The 16,854-nt window shown below is 48.2% G+C and overlaps 7 protein-coding genes across 7 annotated transcripts; 3 read left to right on the top strand and 4 right to left on the bottom strand.

Moving 5' to 3' along the window:
* Nucleotides 1-679: 679 nt before the first annotated feature.
* Nucleotides 680-2,369, top strand: N7508_004444 (F-box domain protein; the record flags this gene model as incomplete). The annotated part of the gene is made up of 4 exons (XM_058462510.1): nt 680-753; nt 806-971; nt 1,032-1,420; nt 1,487-2,369. The coding sequence occupies 4 exons, from the start codon at nt 680-682 to the stop codon at nt 2,367-2,369; spliced, it is 1,512 nt and encodes a 503-aa protein (XP_058321135.1).
* Nucleotides 2,370-3,187: 818 nt separating this feature from the next.
* N7508_004443 (heat shock factor family protein) lies at nt 3,188-5,042 on the top strand (the record flags this gene model as incomplete). Its single annotated transcript, XM_058462509.1, has 5 exons — nt 3,188-3,462; nt 3,513-3,611; nt 3,664-3,731; nt 3,784-4,127; nt 4,179-5,042. The coding sequence occupies 5 exons, from the start codon at nt 3,188-3,190 to the stop codon at nt 5,040-5,042; spliced, it is 1,650 nt and encodes a 549-aa protein (XP_058321134.1).
* Nucleotides 5,043-5,828: 786 nt separating this feature from the next.
* Nucleotides 5,829-6,596, bottom strand: N7508_004442 (DUF3245 domain-containing protein; the record flags this gene model as incomplete). The annotated part of the gene is made up of 2 exons (XM_058462508.1): nt 5,829-6,345; nt 6,415-6,596. 2 exons carry the CDS (start codon nt 6,594-6,596, stop codon nt 5,829-5,831), a joined length of 699 nt encoding a protein of 232 aa, XP_058321133.1.
* A 324-nt stretch (nt 6,597-6,920) lies between these two features.
* Nucleotides 6,921-8,366, bottom strand: N7508_004441 (cytochrome P450; the record flags this gene model as incomplete). The annotated part of the gene is made up of 3 exons (XM_058462507.1): nt 6,921-7,074; nt 7,142-7,308; nt 7,365-8,366. The coding sequence occupies 3 exons, from the start codon at nt 8,364-8,366 to the stop codon at nt 6,921-6,923; spliced, it is 1,323 nt and encodes a 440-aa protein (XP_058321132.1).
* A 1,067-nt stretch (nt 8,367-9,433) lies between these two features.
* N7508_004440 (uncharacterized protein) lies at nt 9,434-12,122 on the bottom strand (the record flags this gene model as incomplete). The annotated part of the gene is made up of 2 exons (XM_058462506.1): nt 9,434-9,706; nt 9,756-12,122. The coding sequence occupies 2 exons, from the start codon at nt 12,120-12,122 to the stop codon at nt 9,434-9,436; spliced, it is 2,640 nt and encodes an 879-aa protein (XP_058321131.1).
* Nucleotides 12,123-13,633: 1,511 nt separating this feature from the next.
* N7508_004439 (oxidoreductase-like domain-containing protein) lies at nt 13,634-14,455 on the bottom strand (the record flags this gene model as incomplete). Its single annotated transcript, XM_058462505.1, has 1 exon — nt 13,634-14,455. The coding sequence occupies one exon, from the start codon at nt 14,453-14,455 to the stop codon at nt 13,634-13,636; it is 822 nt and encodes a 273-aa protein (XP_058321130.1).
* A 137-nt stretch (nt 14,456-14,592) lies between these two features.
* Nucleotides 14,593-16,470, top strand: N7508_004438 (uncharacterized protein; the record flags this gene model as incomplete). Its single annotated transcript, XM_058462504.1, has 2 exons — nt 14,593-15,500; nt 15,549-16,470. 2 exons carry the CDS (start codon nt 14,593-14,595, stop codon nt 16,468-16,470), a joined length of 1,830 nt encoding a protein of 609 aa, XP_058321129.1.
* Nucleotides 16,471-16,854: the final 384 nt, after the last annotated feature.

Below are 16,854 nucleotides of genomic sequence, written 5' to 3'. Positions count from 1 at the left end.
TCTTAAGATATCTTGATGTGGCTTTGCTGCTTGGTTCCTGTGTCATTTATTTTCTTTTGTCACTGTATTCTTGAGTGTTTCTATGACCTATATCAGTTCCTAATCGGATGGGTTGTGTGAGTTTTGGTTTTGGTTCATTTTGTAGTATTTCTGTAGTACAAGATGTATAGAGCTGTGCGAAGCACGGCTCTTGACTTTCGTGTCCAGAGTTCATAGTACTCGCATAGCTCGGGATCTATACTCGCATCGCTATGCTATTGTGTTCCATGCTACTGATAGTCCCTGGCCATTTCGCACAACTCTCTAGCGTTGGCTTCTTCCTCTTATATATTTTTGTCTAGAACGGCGTGTGAGGTTTGCTGACAATCAGTCTGTATTGCTTCTAAAGTATTTCCTCCCATATGCCTAACTTCAACTTTGCCCCACTACCATTTTACTATGGTTTACTATACTATCATTATGTCTTTAAATCAAATATACTTCACTTTAATACAATCTGATAGTATATATCTACCTCATCTACCCCTCACGGACACTCAATCGTTGTTCAGGCAATACTTAGATGCGACTCACCTTGTCCGTGTCTATTATTCTTGACCCCACGTTAGACCTATCTTCTTCACCTACCAGCCTTCAACTTCGCCTCACTATCACCATCAAAATCTCATCAGCCACGACGATGGAGTTAACTCCTGGTGCCAAGGCTGTTTCGGCTGACTTCAAAGCTCTCAGTCATTCGGATCGGCTACAGGCGTATGTTGGTTTACTTAGCCGACGACTATATTTAGCCACTGACTTAACGTAGAATGAATGCGATCCTCCAGAGCCTATCCAACAGTGAGCTGCGAGAAGCGAAAGACTTTTTGGATCCTCTGAAGTTCCAAAAGGATATTTGGGGATCCTTGCCTACAGAGCTTAGGGATATTGTCGTAACAGGCTTGGAATTGAGCGATATTTTTGTACTAAGAAGAGTATGTTTGTTGACAACTAGCTTGTGTGGATTTATATGTCATTCTGCTAACATCATAGAGGTGTGCAAATCATGGAACGAAAAATTGTCCTCCCCGGCGTTGCTGCAAACCGCATACTTGAATGCAACAGCCAGCGAACAACCCGTCTTGGATACTGTATCCGACGAGCATATCATCAAAAGGTTCAAGAGAAGAATCAGAGCTGAACAAGGGCGACCTGTCACTACGGCCCAACTATCGGTCTCCCCAAATCTTCAGGATCTGAACGGGGACCAAATTTCCTATGCTAATGGAAATCTTGCCCGGGTTGACATGACGACAGCTGAAACCTCTATATGTCTTGTGCATTTAAGAACTGGCGAAAGAAGACAATTTACCACGGAGAATCGGGAGAACTTACGTGCTGCCCGCGTATCCGATACTTTGGTCGCGGCGATATCTTTGCGAGGGTAAGTGCTTAACCTGAAGCCACTCGATTGCACACAGGATGAGACTCTGGTATTCTGACAATATAGGATTTGTCATATCTGGGAGATTATGACCGGAGTTCACAAGTCTTTCCGCCTTACCTCCTTGCAATTCAATCACTTCCTGGTGCATGGAGTCAAAGTGATGGTGAGCTATGAGGACAAAATCCTTCATTTCTGCTTCGCCACTGGCGTTACTCGTACAATCATAGTCGAGGGACGTATCTGTTCGGCATCTCTACACAAAAGTGACGATCAAGTATCTATCGTGTGCCTCCGCGACAGGAATGCTCCTACAGCTGTTCTAAACCGAGCAGGCCATTACCTGCAGGTTGAGAAGTATACTGTTGACGGAGATTCATTTGTCAATACATTGTCCCGCTACGAACAGCTTCCTTTTCGAGATGATGAATACGAACGACCCCGACCCGAAGAGAATTTCAAAGTATCCCAAGGCCAAATTTCTCTGAGATTTTACCCTTATGATGCAGAATCCTGCCCTTGTCTCTACCTTTCACTTACAAACGACGACCAAATAGCAGTACATCGCATGCCAATCCTGCCAGGATATCTCCAGAGTATGAATATTGCATGGTTTGACCAGGGCTTGGTATACTTTACACCGTACCAAGCCGACAAACACCATTATGCTGGCATTGGGCGTACACGCTTGATGAATCCCAGCTTCTCGGAGACTCTGTCATATGAAATCACTCCCGTACCCCGGCTGTCTGTTCTGAGACAACCAGATACGGTTTATGGCATATGGGCCGGTGATGGATTTTTTTTATATGCTACGTCTGAAAGAATTCTGGTGTGGTGCTTTGATGAAGATTGGAAGCCTTCCGGTGCGCTTTCACGGGGTCCAGAGGAAACTCTCGAGTCTATGAGAGCAGCCCACAGAGCTCAGCAACATCAAGACGCTGAGTAGATTGAGCATATATAGTGGCATGGTGATAGATATATAGCACTAAGATATCCGGAGCTGTGCTTCATACGGTTGTTCAACTTCAACCTCTAGAGACAATAATAACTGTCTAGTTGACCTTTTCCCTTTGCGTTACTATATTGGTATGAATGATAATACAGATCAACCTAAGCTAGCTATAGAAATAACCTAGTAGTCAGGTACCGCGCTCTAAGGGCAAGCTTTAGACCCTCAAAAACCTCGTTCAAAAATGGTCAAGCATGGCCTATAAAAGGGTTAGAAGTCAACTATTTTGATAGATTAGGTTTCTTTTAAGTATACGTAGGCGATACTGCTGTAAATACCTTCGAGATGAGATCGGGAGACCTAGCTATTTCATCAATGCAAGGTATAGATATTTTGGAGGCATCCGGCAGATGTGACGAAAGGAATGTGATGAACCGGCGCCAGGGCTAGTGTATAGGGCATTACCTTCTAGAATTAGTTAAAATTGATGGTAAGAGGGAAAAGTATCCAGCCCAATAGACTAACAGTACAATAGTGCAATATATGCCTCTCCTGAATATCCAAGCAGTATAGTAATCACCCCTTTTCTCCACCTCCGTGGCGTCTTCCGTTCTGAGATCCAATTGTCACGCATTTTCACCGGTTCCCCGCCTCATCTTCTTGACACTTCGAGGCTCAAACCTCGACCTTTGGATATTCACGGATTCACGGGCACGATGACAGAGACTAGTGGACGTTGATATCGGGATAATCCACCTTTCCCACGTTCCTTCGGCACGAGCGCGTCCCCCGGTGCATCCGTTCATCCCTTCGATATGAGTCGTCTCGCCGACCCCTCGTCCCGAATTACTTTCGCCGGGGTTCCGGACGGCAGGACAAGAAACATTCCTGTGCTGTCGTCGTCCGGCCACCCAGGCGCGATGGACATCACCCCTCCTTCGCCTGCGGGCGCGCATGGCAGTCCCGACGACCGCGCCATGAACAATGGCGATGGCAATTCTCTCAATCCTCCAAACCCGGCCATCGGCGCTGCAGCTGCAGCTCAGCAACCGAAAGTTGTCCAGACTGCTTTCATCCACAAGCTGTACAAGTACGTTGTTGGCCTTGCGCTTGCTCCGGCGTCGCTAACCCTCCAAACAGCATGTTAGAAGACCCCAGCATCCAGCATCTCATCTCGTGGTCGAACACGAACGACAGCTTCGTCATGTCGCCAACATCAGAATTCTCGAAAGTGCTCGCGTGAGTGCTGTCCTTGTCGCTGGTTTCGCTGGCTTTTCGCTGACAGTCGCAGATCCTACTTCAAGCACACCAATATCTCCTCATTCGTTCGACAGCTGAATATGTACGGATTTCACAAGGGTAGGTCCTCTATACGCGAGCTTCGATTGCGCGATTACTGATCTTCCTATAGTGAGCGATGTATTCCACACCGGATCTCCTGACTCTGCGCTGTGGGAGTTTAAGCACGGCAATGGGAATTTCAAGAGAGGCGACCTAGCTGGTCTACGGGAGATCAAGCGCCGAGCATCGAGACACGCCCTGATCCATCGCGACTCGTTCCCCGGACACAAGGCGGCTGCTTCGCAACCTGGCACACCTGCCGAGCCCGCTCCAGATGCCACCGAAGCTAGATTCATGAACCTCGAGCACACCTTGTTCGACATGCATGCTCGTCTGTCCCGGGCGGAGGAGGGCAATATGGCGCTAAATTCGAGATGTCAGGCTATGACTGAAAGCCTGACAAAGTGCTATCATGTATGTTTGCTCGAATTTGCGCAGGTGGCGTGTTTGCTAATCTGATCATAGTGGACGCATTCTATTTCACGATTCCTTCAAGCTGTCGTGCCCGACAGGGAAAGTCCTCTGTATCGGGACGTCTCGAACATGCAAAGAGAAGTCGAGAAGCACCTTGAAACCGTTCGCGCCCTCGATACTCCCCACGAGGGCCTCATGCCTCCTCGGCAACCATACTTCGCCAACATGGCGGAAACCGGTCCACCATTGTCCCCGCGCCAAATGCCCCAGGACGACTCCCGTCGCCAGTCCATGATGGACCACAACGCTAGACCCAACAGCATGATCCGTCCACCCGTTCCCCCGCATCTCTCAGTATCCCCTCGCCGCTATGGCTCAATTGGCGGGCCTACCTCCGCATCAACATACGCTCGGCCACAACCCCCAGTCGCACCGCCGCAACAACCTCAACCCCATCCTCTCTCGGTCTCCACATCCCCAGGACCTAGCTTAGCTCGCCGCCATACCTCTGCGGATATACGACAACACGGCTGGCCACCCTCAGCAGGTGTCTCTCCCTATCCTCCTGGAAACCCTCCCAGTGGACCCTGGCCCCCATCACCACATGGAGGCAGTGACCAGCAGGTCCGTGATGTCCTCGCCCAATACGAAATGGGTGCACCACGCCGCCTTCAAGAACAGTCCCGCCATGCCACTCCACCGACAGCCGAACCATCCCCATCCATGCTTGGTGTTGACAACGGCTGGACGCTCGGAAACTCAAGATTCCCTCATGGGTCATCCCTGCCTGCAACACGCCGTTCCAGCATGGCAAGCAACGTCCACTCGCTGCTCAATCCTGCCGATACCGCTGAAACACCAGACGAGGATCAGCAGGCCATGGCCGACGACCGCAAGCGGAAACGATTGGAATAAAATCTACACTACTTTAAGGAAAATACCCACATCAAGCTTCTATATCCAAGATATCATTATTTAACCAGGTCTATATCCCCGGAGCAGACTTGCTCTTTTCACTTCTCTTCCAGTTCCCTTTTACTTTCCTCTCACTTCTCCACTTGAACTGCATATGTATCATTAACCAGAGTGAGGACTTCCTCCGTATCTCAGACTTATCTGGAGATATGAGATACGGAGAGTCCTCAAATTTTCGGTCTTTGGTTTTAATCGCACCTGTAGATGTCCCAGTTCCTTTTCTGTTTTCCTTTACTCGCCATGGATATTTAATCACTGGGGTCCAAGTCAAAGCTAGCACCTGGCCCTAAGGACGATGGATCCGCTCCTCCGTTCATACAACATATCACATATATCCTTGGGTTGGGCGGAGCAAACAAAAATAATCTGAATTTCTTGAGGTATGTGGAACGAAAGATTGGATTTATATTGTATTTAATATACGCAGATAGGTTATACCAATTGGATGATCTGGACGTGCTGCTTTGTTTGAATTTGGGTATCTTGTATGTCTATTTGTAGTGCAGATGAGATGCCGAGGGAAACGTTTCCTTGTCTACTGAGAGAAGATGGACCATGGAAGTGTCCTGGGGGGTGGTGGATGCCGTTGTTGCTTATAGCGGATGATTTGATATCAACGCTATTGTCCGATTCCGCGACTCTGTTCACCATCTCGACGCTTTTCAAAGATAAGAGAGGTGCGCGCGCAAGTGCGCTCACAGTTTTTTTCAATCCAATGCAGGCAATTCACCTCTTCTTTCTCTTCTTCGCACGCTCAGCTAGAAGTTCATCCAGATAACTGGTCGCCTTCTTTCTCCCCTTCGAGCGCGCAGGCGCAGGCGCAGATGCAGGCTCTAAAGGCACACTCTCCTCTTCAGCAGTCCGCGTTGTATCCTCAGCACCAGCATCGGCAGCAGGACTAGCAAAAACATCCTCAACAACAATCCCACCCTTCTTCTTCTTCCGCACAGGGCCAGCACCAGCCCCAGGACCTCTCATATTCTTCTTTTTGCCAATCATAGCGGATCGTCCATCTTCATCGTCATCCTCGTCATCTTCATCCGCGGCACCAGTAGCAGCACCGGTGTTGTTCCCTGCCACAGATCCAGCCGTGGTTGTCGAACCAGGAACAGCAGCCTTCTGCGCAGCCTTCGCCTTCATAACACGATCATAATTCTTGCCGAGGAGTTGTTTGCGCAGTTTATCATTCGAGTCCAGCTCGGTCCGGTTCCAGCTTCCGTCGGCTGCTTTTTGGGGGAGGGGGCTCCGACGCCGAGTCTATATCTTCTTTTTAGTAAACAGCGACGACAAGTGAATTTCAGTTTGAACTCACGTCTCCGGCACAGCAGTGAAGATCTCATCTTCCTCTCGTTGTAGTTCCTCATCCGTTTTCGTATTTGCTAGTTCATCGCTGGATTGTTGTGGGAGCCAAGAAGCTACGAGTCTTTGACTGCGGGATAAAGCGACATTTGCCCGGTTGAGAATCACGTCGGACTCGCTTTTTGAAAGCGACATTTTGGTTTCTTGGGGTCAAGGTTGAACTGGCGGTTTCAATATTGTTTAAGGTGATCTGCGGTGAATCTTTTTTTGCCGGCCTTGTCCGGGCGGTGAGGGTTATCTCTGATCTATAGACTTATGCTGGTGTCCATGAATGACATTTATGCATTTACGAGGTACTTCGGGTATCATTTAATGCTTGTGTGTCTCACTTAGTTATGCAAGTTTGAATTCGTCATAAATATGTATATCCGCTTAGCGCTTATGTCAATTTGATGCCAATGTCTTCTTTCCCCATGTTATGAACCACTATAGCCATGCCAGGATTTCGCAGTATTTGCACTAGACTCTGGGAGTCAGCTTTACCATGAGTGACGGCTTATCCCAGAGAAGGAAACAATCTTGCTCTAGCCAATTATGTCCTGGCTGTTCCAGCTCCATGTCGAAGTTGAAGATCATACGAGCGAGAATGATGCGCATTTCAACATATGCAAGGCTAGAGAGAAATGCAGAGTTAGCCAAAGAGGACAAGAAATTTGAGTTGTAAAGAAACCGCAGCTTACTTTCGTCCAATACAGTTTCTAGGACCGAAGCTGAACGGCTGCATAGCAAGTTTGCTGTCGTTTTCATAGCGAGCATCACCCAGGTGACGCTCTGGGATGAACTGCTCTGGATCAGTATAGTTGACAGGCGAATGGCTAGCAGCTAGATGAGAGACGGAGACGATGGTCTGTCGAATTGTCAGCTTTTCCATTGTATTTCATTCGGAAGATCGTTTGTACTTACGCCTCCTGGAACCCAATTCCCGGCAATCATGTCACCCTGAGCATCAACAATGCGTGGTAGTCCAGCCGCAACAGGAGGATATAATCTCAAAGCTTCAGTAAGCGTGGCAAGGCAGTACTCCAGCTTGTTGCAGTTCTCAAGAGTGACTTCTTCCTCAGTCGCAAACGCGGACCTGATTTCAGCCTGGAGCTTTGCAAGCACGCGAGGGTTCCTCAACAGTAGAAATGTCACCCCAGAAAGTAGAGTCGCGGTAGTCTCAGAGCCGGCAATGATCAGAGTGCTACCATTGGTGATCATCTCCGGGATACTGAAGCCCTTCTCGGTATTGTTGTGCTTCAGGATATTAGCGAAGAAATCAGGTCTCTCATTGGACTTTCCAAGTCGACTGTTGACTTTTTCCGTAGTCAATGCCAGATGAGAGCTTTTCTGAGACATGATATGCTTTGGAGTGATCCATGGAAGAATATACTTCCATCCAGGAAGACGCCGAGCGACGTTTGAATAAGAGCTCATTTTGATATTGCCAAATAGGATGGAAATCCACTGATGATAATTCGAATTCTTTAGACAGTCAAATGGCTCACCGAAAGCCAAATCTCCAATGATATCAAATGTCGTGAAGTTATACCAGGCAACGATATCAACGGTATTATTCCCACATTCAATATTCTCACGCAGACGCTGCATTAGAAGGTCAACATAGCCCTTGATGATAGGCTCTTGCTCACGCAACGAGCTGTCTGAGAATGCATGTGACAACAAGCGACGGAAGCGAGAGTGATCCGCATCGTTGGAGAGAATGATACTAGCAGCTCCATTGCCGGTCGGTGCGTAGAATCGGTGATCCTTCGGTTTCTGGCTGTGGCCAATACGAGTACCATAGATGGCCTTCCAAGCACCGCCATTGATGAAGGAAAGCTCATCGGGAGCGATACGGACTACCTCGCCGTATTTCTGATGCAATATCTTGATCTCCTGTGGGGAACGGCCATACATGATCATTCGCATATAGGGTAAACGAGTGGCTGCCATGAACTTTGGGCCCGGGTATTTGGACAAAGGATGAAAGTAGACATTGTATATGACGAGACCTATGGAGTAGATGGTGATCTAGTATGGGCATATTTGGTTAGTTGAGGTCCTGTCATGATGACTGCAGAGTAGACTGCACTTACCAGTGGCAAACTCAATCCGATCAAAAACAGAGTTAGATAGAATAAATCTCTTGGACTTGCAATGCCCGAAAAGCCAGGAAGAGCCATGATTAATGTTGAAGTTCAGAGTCCTGGTAGATACAATTCCCACTTCTTCAGTCCGGAATATTTATAACTGAACTCCAGTCATAATACTCGTGTGACTAGCAGCAAAGACATTAAGAATTATGCTTAAAGACCGTGCACTATGAAGATCCATGAAAATCCATGAAGACCCCGCACTCTGCAAGTTCTAACCCCCGTCATGACGGGCTTTGGACGACATGAAGACTAGTCTGGGCGTCAAACCGTTTAGCCCTAAACTGGCTATCTAGACAAATATCGGAGAAAGCGCCCCCAGAGGCTTCTAAGAAATATTAGCAGGCTGACAATAGACTTCTTTCATTTAACCTTAAATGAGCCGAACGCTTATAGCTGGTCATATCGGAGTAAGCTTCATTGAACAATAATCTTATGATTTCCAGATGCGGAGCGGCACGTAGCATAATTTGGGCATTATTTCTCATTGGACACACTAGTGTTCCAAGCTAATGTATGCGGTGCCACCAGACTCGTATACAACGTCTGATTATGCGGAGAATTTGGTTCTTCTGATAGGCTGGTGGGTTCTTCAATGGGAATCCGGTATCTCCTCGATTTATGAATTTGCATAATTTTTTGTGAGTCCTAAAGCGACATCCATTTAGCTCATGCTGGAAATGCTGGCTTGCTGTATGCTCTCAGACGATCTGCAAAGATACTATGTTTTCTTTTCATGTAATGCTCTTGCGCTAGGACAGCTGAACGGCCAAGAAAATGGCAAGAATTATTATGGTATAATACAAAATGGTGTATATGTGCTATTGTACATGTTCTTTATATGTCGTCCCTGTCCATGCTAGAATCCGCGCTGGAATACACTTCGGAATCCTCATTATCATTCCCCAACTCCTCATCTTCTAGGTCCTCAAGAAAGATACCCTCATCCTTCCACTCGGCGGGAAGTGTGTGACGAAGCTTATCAGCATCTGTCTCAATGATAGTCATCATTGATTGCACAAGCTGCTCGCGGAACTTGGAAAAAATGATTTGAGACTTGATGGACTGCGGTTTCCTGCGAGACATGGTCACATAGATAGTCTCAAGAGCCTATAACGAAAGTCAGCCGAAGTATTAAAATCAATGAGGTGATACTAACCTCATTGAAGACTTTGTGCAGCTGGATTATCTCTTCCAGAGTTTGACCAGTATCCATTTCAGTTCGTGGTTTCAATAATGCCCAGTCGTTCACAATGAGTTCGTCCTTGGCTGTTTGTTCTAACCGAGCTCCAAAGAGGGCTGTCGTCAACGGGCGGACGTTGAAACGTTCTTTCATGACTGAAGGCGTGGCTGGCACAGACCATAGGTAGTTGTAGATGGTCATAATTTGTTTCTTCTTGAGGGCTTCTGCGTGTGTTCTGGAAAGTCGGAGTTTGATAATTGGTTTGTGTTTGGACCTGAATGTTGACTGGCCGAAGCTTTTCACAGCCAAATTAGGTGAGAGACAGTGCGTCAACAATGCTTTTAAGAGAGAAAGACTGCCCGAATTGGTGTTCATCGAGTCGCTGCCAAGTCTTCCGTTCGCAGTCTTCTCTTTCAGGTTCTTCTCTGAGGTAATTCGAATAAAGCACAGCGCCTGTATGATTCGCTCGGTATCTCGTAAGGCACTTTTGAAATGCCCATAGTTGATGAATCGGTCGTAGGCGAAGCGAGCAGCTGCCCGAGGACCTTTCTTATGCTCCACCTCTCGAACGGCTCGGAATGCTTCAAGGTATTCATAGCGAGGATTGTCTGTTCCATCGCCAAAAGCCTGGCGCGATTTTCTTACCTTGAGCTGCAACGCAGGGTCGGTAACTCGCACAAAGAAATCCATATTTTTTTTAAGCGCTGCAAAGATCACCATGGGGTCCAAACAATTAAAGATCACGCCCAAAACAGCCATCTTGGCATAAGCCGGGTGTATATTGAGGTCATCTAGAATGTGACCAAGATCGGTGAGCTCTTCATTTTCGTCCAACGCTTTCAAATCCTTCAAGGCAGCTACTGCAGCATCAACCTCTGATTTCTCTGGTGGTTCAAGCAGTCCATCCAGTAGCTCTGAGATGGTCCCTGGGATTCCAGGAGTCGATCGTTTGACCTGCAAACATAACTGCTGTATATCCATCCGTCTGATCTCTGTTGCTCTAGATGTTGGAAGGGAATCAAACCGTTTTTGAAGTCCAAGGAAATAATAATCTCCAACCTGAACTCTTCCTGCACGCCCTGCCCGTTGTAATGCAGCGTTCTGACTGACCCAGCAAGGTGCTAATGATTCAGTTGCCGTGAGACCGGTGAACCCAGTCTGGTTTACCTTGCCAGAATCGACAACATATCGCACGTCTGGTATGGTGAGAGATGCCTCAGCTATTTCAGTTGCAATGATGACTCTTCGACAACCGCGAGGCATGTCGCGACGCAGCTCGAGCTGTTCCTCTGGCAACTGTGCATGAAGCTTGACTATTCTGAGCCGATGTTTGTCGTCGAAGTCCAATCCCAGGTTACGGCCAAACTTTGTGATGTGTTTCTCCACGTCGAAAATATGTTGCATACCGGGAACAAAGACAAGAACAGAGCCCGTCTGAGTCGATGACAGTACTGAGAGAACAGCCGCAGATATTGACCCAGAAGGTACTGTTCGGCCGTCAAGGGACGATACGGGCGGTAGAACACGTTCCTCCGTTGCGTCTTCTCCTGGATCCCCGAAGGCTTTGAAATGGTCCTTCAGAAATAATTTTGTATCAGCGACCTGGATGAGGCCAGATAAAGCCTCCGGCGTCAGATAATGAGTGATGTCTTCAAGCACATGTTCAAGATAGTGCTTCTTCACCTCGAAGGTGCGCCCAGGGATTGTGACATGAGGAGCAGGCACAAGTGTCCCATCCGGTGCCTTGTTGGAAAAGTAGGAGGAGAAGAGATTGACATCGACCGTCGCGCTCATGACAGTGACTTTCGGCACTCGAGCTCCAGTACTTTTGAGTTCTTCAATGCGGGTTTTGATGAGCATCAGTACTAGATCCAGTGCCGCGTCACGGACGTGGACTTCGTCAAGGATAATATGGCTGTACATTCCTAGGAAACCAAGCCCATCTCTTAATATCTTTAGCAAAATCCCCGAGGTACAAAAGGTGATATTTCCCCCCGGAGATGGGCGTACGTAGTCGTCTCGCAGAATGTAACCAACACTTTCACCAACTTGCTCGAGTCTTTCTGCTGCAACTCGACTTGCCAAGCTTTTCGCCGCGATTCGCCGTGGCTGAACACACAATACTTGACAATCAGCACCAACAGAGTTGTCTATCGCGGTATCAAGAAGGAGCTGAGGAATCTGCGTCGATTTTCCAGATCCAGTCTCTGCAACAACAATGCTATAGGCATTTTTTTCAATGAGGTCAACCACGGACTGCGCGTAAGGTTGTGAGCTCACAGGTAACCTCTTCCTGTCCCTTGTCATGCGCAGGAACTGCGGATCGTTGGAGTCTCGCGCCATTTTCCTGGAAAAACGCAGTCGATTCTCGGACTGTGCTCGCAATTCATTGGTGAGAGGCGGGCGACGAATTTTGGTTGGCAGGGAGGTGGTCCTAATGGGTCTCCGTTGGTGGAAAGGTACCTCTTGAGCTACCTTGAGATGAGCCGACTCTAACGCTTCCCTTGCATCGCTAAGTGCAAAGTACAGGTCACCTCGGATGTCAGGTCCGGTTATACGTCTTGAATTGCTGGGCTCGTTCTCTTCTGCGGGCTTTTCCTGCTTTGCTGCGGGTAGCTTTGCTTTGAGTAGTAGCTCTTGCCAAACACCTGCTTCTTTCAAAGAGTGCACTATGTGGTGCCTTGCCCGTCTTGATGCCACGGTCTGTTTCTCGAAGTTAGACATAAACATCCGAGATCAATGGAGCAAGATTAGCAAGTCTTACGTACCTTATGCTTAGAATAACTCTCAACCCGAAATGTTTTGCTGGGCAAAAAAACATCAGTGGTACATCTGTGGTATCCTATACGGTCCTGGGTCCAAACAAGATCCCCACCATTCAGCCATTTTCTTTGTACAAAGATGTTCAACATTTGACTGTCATCGAGGCCCATTGGGATTCTATCCCGTGCCAGAGAATTGTTTCCTTCGTTTGACTTGTTCTCGCTTTTTGCGAGTGGAATTGTAAAATATCCATTGTCTGAGGGTTCTTCGACCGCAACTGCGGCGGCTTGCGATCTTGATCGATTTGTCCCAGAAAGATCGCGTGCGACAAGAAGATTCGTACGCGAGCGAGTATCGAGAGTTTTCCGGGATAGTTCAAGCGCAGACCGATTCCCAGTGACGAGTGATTCCAGCGAGGCCCAAGATAGAGTGGAAGTTTGGGAGACCGTTTGTATTTGTCGTGCTGAGAATCGCTCAAGTCTCAAATGACTTGATCCCAGACAGGCAGTACCAGTATAACCCCCCTTTCGAACAGACTTGCGCGCTTGATTTACATTGCGAATATAGAGGCTGCCACCCGGTGCAATGCTCATGGTGTATGATCGAGATTTCACGGCCAGGTACGGAGGTAAACGCGCATTGCGTAGAGGAAACGGTTGGCTTCGGGGCCTCGAAAAGTGCGGGCGAAATCAGAAAAGACCGAATGAATTAGTGCGATACCACAGACAAACAACGATGCCTTTGCCTGGGTTGAAAAGGGAGTTGGCAAAGTGACAGATTAAACAAAAAAAAGATACTTCCGCGCCGCAGATTTCGGTCTTGGCACTCTGCAGGGTTCGGCATCAACAATTAGAAGTGCCAAACTCCAAGGATCATAATCGGGCTTAGGATTTCAGAATCAAAAGGTTTGCAAACATAATGTATTTATTGGGAACAGCAATATATTCGTAGCATCATATGTAGGTCCTATGTACAAGTCTATCTATATACCATCTATAGCTCTTCCGCCACAGATATTATTTGCTCCAATCTAGTATAGCACAGTATAACACAGGGTATAAATCTCAACAAGCAAAAGGAATATAAGCAGCTCATGGCGTTGCCTCCTTCTGGTGCTTCACCCGCAACCTTTTCTCTGTTTTCATGAACTCGCGGATGCCAACCGGGATGTTGGAAAACAGATCGTCGTCTTGCTTCGGCATAGACCAATTCGTTTCACTGCCGCCACCATCATCGTCCATACTTCCACTGGCCGAACGAACTTCAGCTCTGGGCGCCGCACGCATGTCTTCTGTCCCCTTCTCAGGACCACCCTTGGCCTGGGCCTTTGCGACCCTAGAGGCCCAATCTTCCATTTCATCTCGGAAATCATCCCAGACACAGTGTACACAGCCACTCATGCAGCAATTGTCTGGTTCCTCGGGCTGAGGAGGAATAGGGACTCCATTGACCGTTTTCCAAGTCGACTCCGGGGGTGCTTCACCGGGATTGTAGCGCGAAGATCGGCCTGGGCCCGCAAGGCGTGTACCAAAGACAATCGCCATCTTTTCTTGAGGGGTTTGCGGTTCAACAGTCGTTGCAGGCGTCGGTTTTTTTTCGGGCCGAACCGGGGTCGGAGTCGGTCGCGATGTCTTCGCACGACCACCGTATGGCGAGGGCGATTTCAGGATTAAAGAGTAGTATCCTGTCAGTGGATGGGCCTGAGGAGGACCGGCAGTTTCCTCTACGGAGACTGGAGTATTTTGTGCATCAAACTTGTCATTGGACTGGTGGGATTTCATGCGCCGGGGTGTCGGAAGCAGGACATATTGTGTGTATGAGGTAAAGGAAGGACGCGATGCAAGAGAAAAAAAAGGAGACTGAGAGCTGGATCTCTTCAACGAGCGTCGAAGGCCTGTCGAAAGACACTCCATGGTGAGTTGGAGAAGGTCAAGACCTCGGAAGTGCAAATGTAGAGGGGAGATTAAGTCATAGTGTTTGCAATCAATGCAAACACAGTTGTTTATCTTCATCTGCGCGCTGCAGATGAGACCGAACACCCCACGCGAAAATGGATTCCCCCGCCAAACGACGAAAAACTAGCGAATCTACAGGGGCTGCTGTACCTCCAAACCTAGGTCCAAATGTATCATGGCCATCACGCCGACCCTCCTTCCAATCCCCCACAAGGGCCAGTCTTGCGCGATCGCATCCAGATGTGTTAGAGCGTGCGCTTAGCAGATCTCCCATCCGAAGGGCTTCAAGCAAAGGACCTGAACAGACGGACTCTCGAACATTTGGACTGCGGGATCGCAAAGCCCTTCGACCTTCGTTGAATGCTTCCGCAAGCCCTCTCACTAGGCCCCGAGCATCCGATGCGCCAGAAGGATCCCCCAACAGGCGCCCAAGTGGCATACAGGCGTTCTCAAAGCCACCTCGCCGAAGTTTGAAGAATATTATTCCTGGAGATTTCATGTTCGGGTCTCCAATTCCACGGTCGAAGGTCCCCGACTCAAACACACCCGAAGGCCAATTGGCAATGGAGTTAGACGACGCTACACAAGAAGCAGATACGGACATGGGCGATCATGGCCCAATGATGGGCGAGGATATGCTTGAACCTGACCTTCCTCCCACCCCAACTCAACTCGGGCTGGAAAAGGCTCCAGATCGGCCTAGAGGGATGATGAGCAGCAGCCCCAGCTTGCGACAGGAGAAACGGATGAGACGACGAGATACAATGCCGTTGGATGAAAGCCCTTTGAAAGCAGTCAAGTATCGATCCATCACTCCTACAGAGTCAGAAACAAGTTTCCATCCGGAACTGTCTGTAGCTGCGCAAGAAAAATACAAGTCGCGCAAGACAAGTGCTGCAGAATTGCAACGACTTAAAGACGAGGTTGACGAACTGGAAAGATGGGCAAGAAAAATTGAGTCCGAAGATAACCTGAAAGGCGACAGAGGACTAGATAGACTCCTGTAAGTTGACATGATGGCAATGTCATAAAAACTGCTAACTCTCTTCAGGTCATTGCTCACATCAGAAGAGGCGAACCTCGAGAGCCTACCGGTTCCTCGCATAGCCCCAAAGCCAATATCTTCTATTCTCGCCACTCTACTTCCATTCTCCTCGAATATACCTCAACCTAAACAACAGACATCACTGCCAACAAATCCATTCGCTCTACAAGAATCCTCAAAGGCACTACCATACCTAACAGTATTTGCACCACTGAGTCTCAAATCCCGCACAAATCGATCCTCACGTAGAGAAGAGCCATCAGAAACACACACTCTGACCTTCTCCGCCCCGTCTCCATTCCCGTCGAATATCTACAATGCGACGGTAGTCTACGAGACGAACCCAGAGACCCAAACTGTGGTGTCCGTGTCCGTTCCAACTAGCAGTGACAGCAAGAAAAGGAAAACGCCCGAGGCTCTCCGCCAATGGATTGATACACGCCTAGACAATCCCCTTTTAAAGTTGGACGTGTCCACCCTCTGCTGGGGCATCAACCGATACTGGGAGTGCTCAGTTACGCGAGCTCGGCTGTGGGCACACATCGATCACAAATACAGCAACCAGGGTCTGCGTGGTAACAAAGACCCGTTGCCGGAAAATGAGAACGGAGTTCTCAACATGTCAGAGCTACGCCGACTAGTTCCTCATCTAAACCGGAGTACAATGGCCATCAAACCCAAGTCAGCAGGCTCGGGTCCTCGTGTGCTATTGTCCATTACCTTAAGTCTGGATGATTGGACTGGAGAGCCACAACTTCGACCTGAGATTAGTGTCTCATTGGCGGGTGCAGATCGAAAGATCGACCAAGAGATCAAGAAGTTGTTCCATGCGTTGCTTCGTGGGAGTGGTGATCTGGCCACGAGTGGCGTGGATTCTGTATTGAGAGCCTCTGAAGGTGCTCTCGGTGCGTTGTTTGGGGGTCTTTGATATCCCGTTGAATTTTTAGCGTAGTTATTTGAAGATACCCCAGCATAGTTCAGAGTTTAATGTAATCCACTTGTGAATGTTTGCCGATGACAAATTTTGTGAATTCATAGAAGTATGTACATGTACTTTTGGAATAATGGCAAATGCGAAGGCATCCTCAAATCCATGTCTGACTGCTCTCACTCGCCCTCCACAGAACTACGAAACTAAAACGGCAGCATATGCTAGATGCCTATGCCCATAAAAGCCACACAGCGTCATAACTATGGTTTACACAGCGAAGCAGATGTACAATACGTACAAGGCAAATTGAAGAAAATTGGGGCGGTTTTGAATTTCGAGAGATCTTCCGAGTTCTTTTAGAGACAAAAAGGAGTAAAAAGT

This window comes from Penicillium antarcticum, assembly GCF_028974205.1.
Source record: "Penicillium antarcticum strain IBT 31339 chromosome Unknown utg000004l_segment0_segment0, whole genome shotgun sequence".
NCBI lineage: Eukaryota > Fungi > Ascomycota > Eurotiomycetes > Eurotiales > Aspergillaceae > Penicillium > Penicillium antarcticum.
This window is presented reverse-complemented; position numbering and strand designations above follow the sequence as displayed.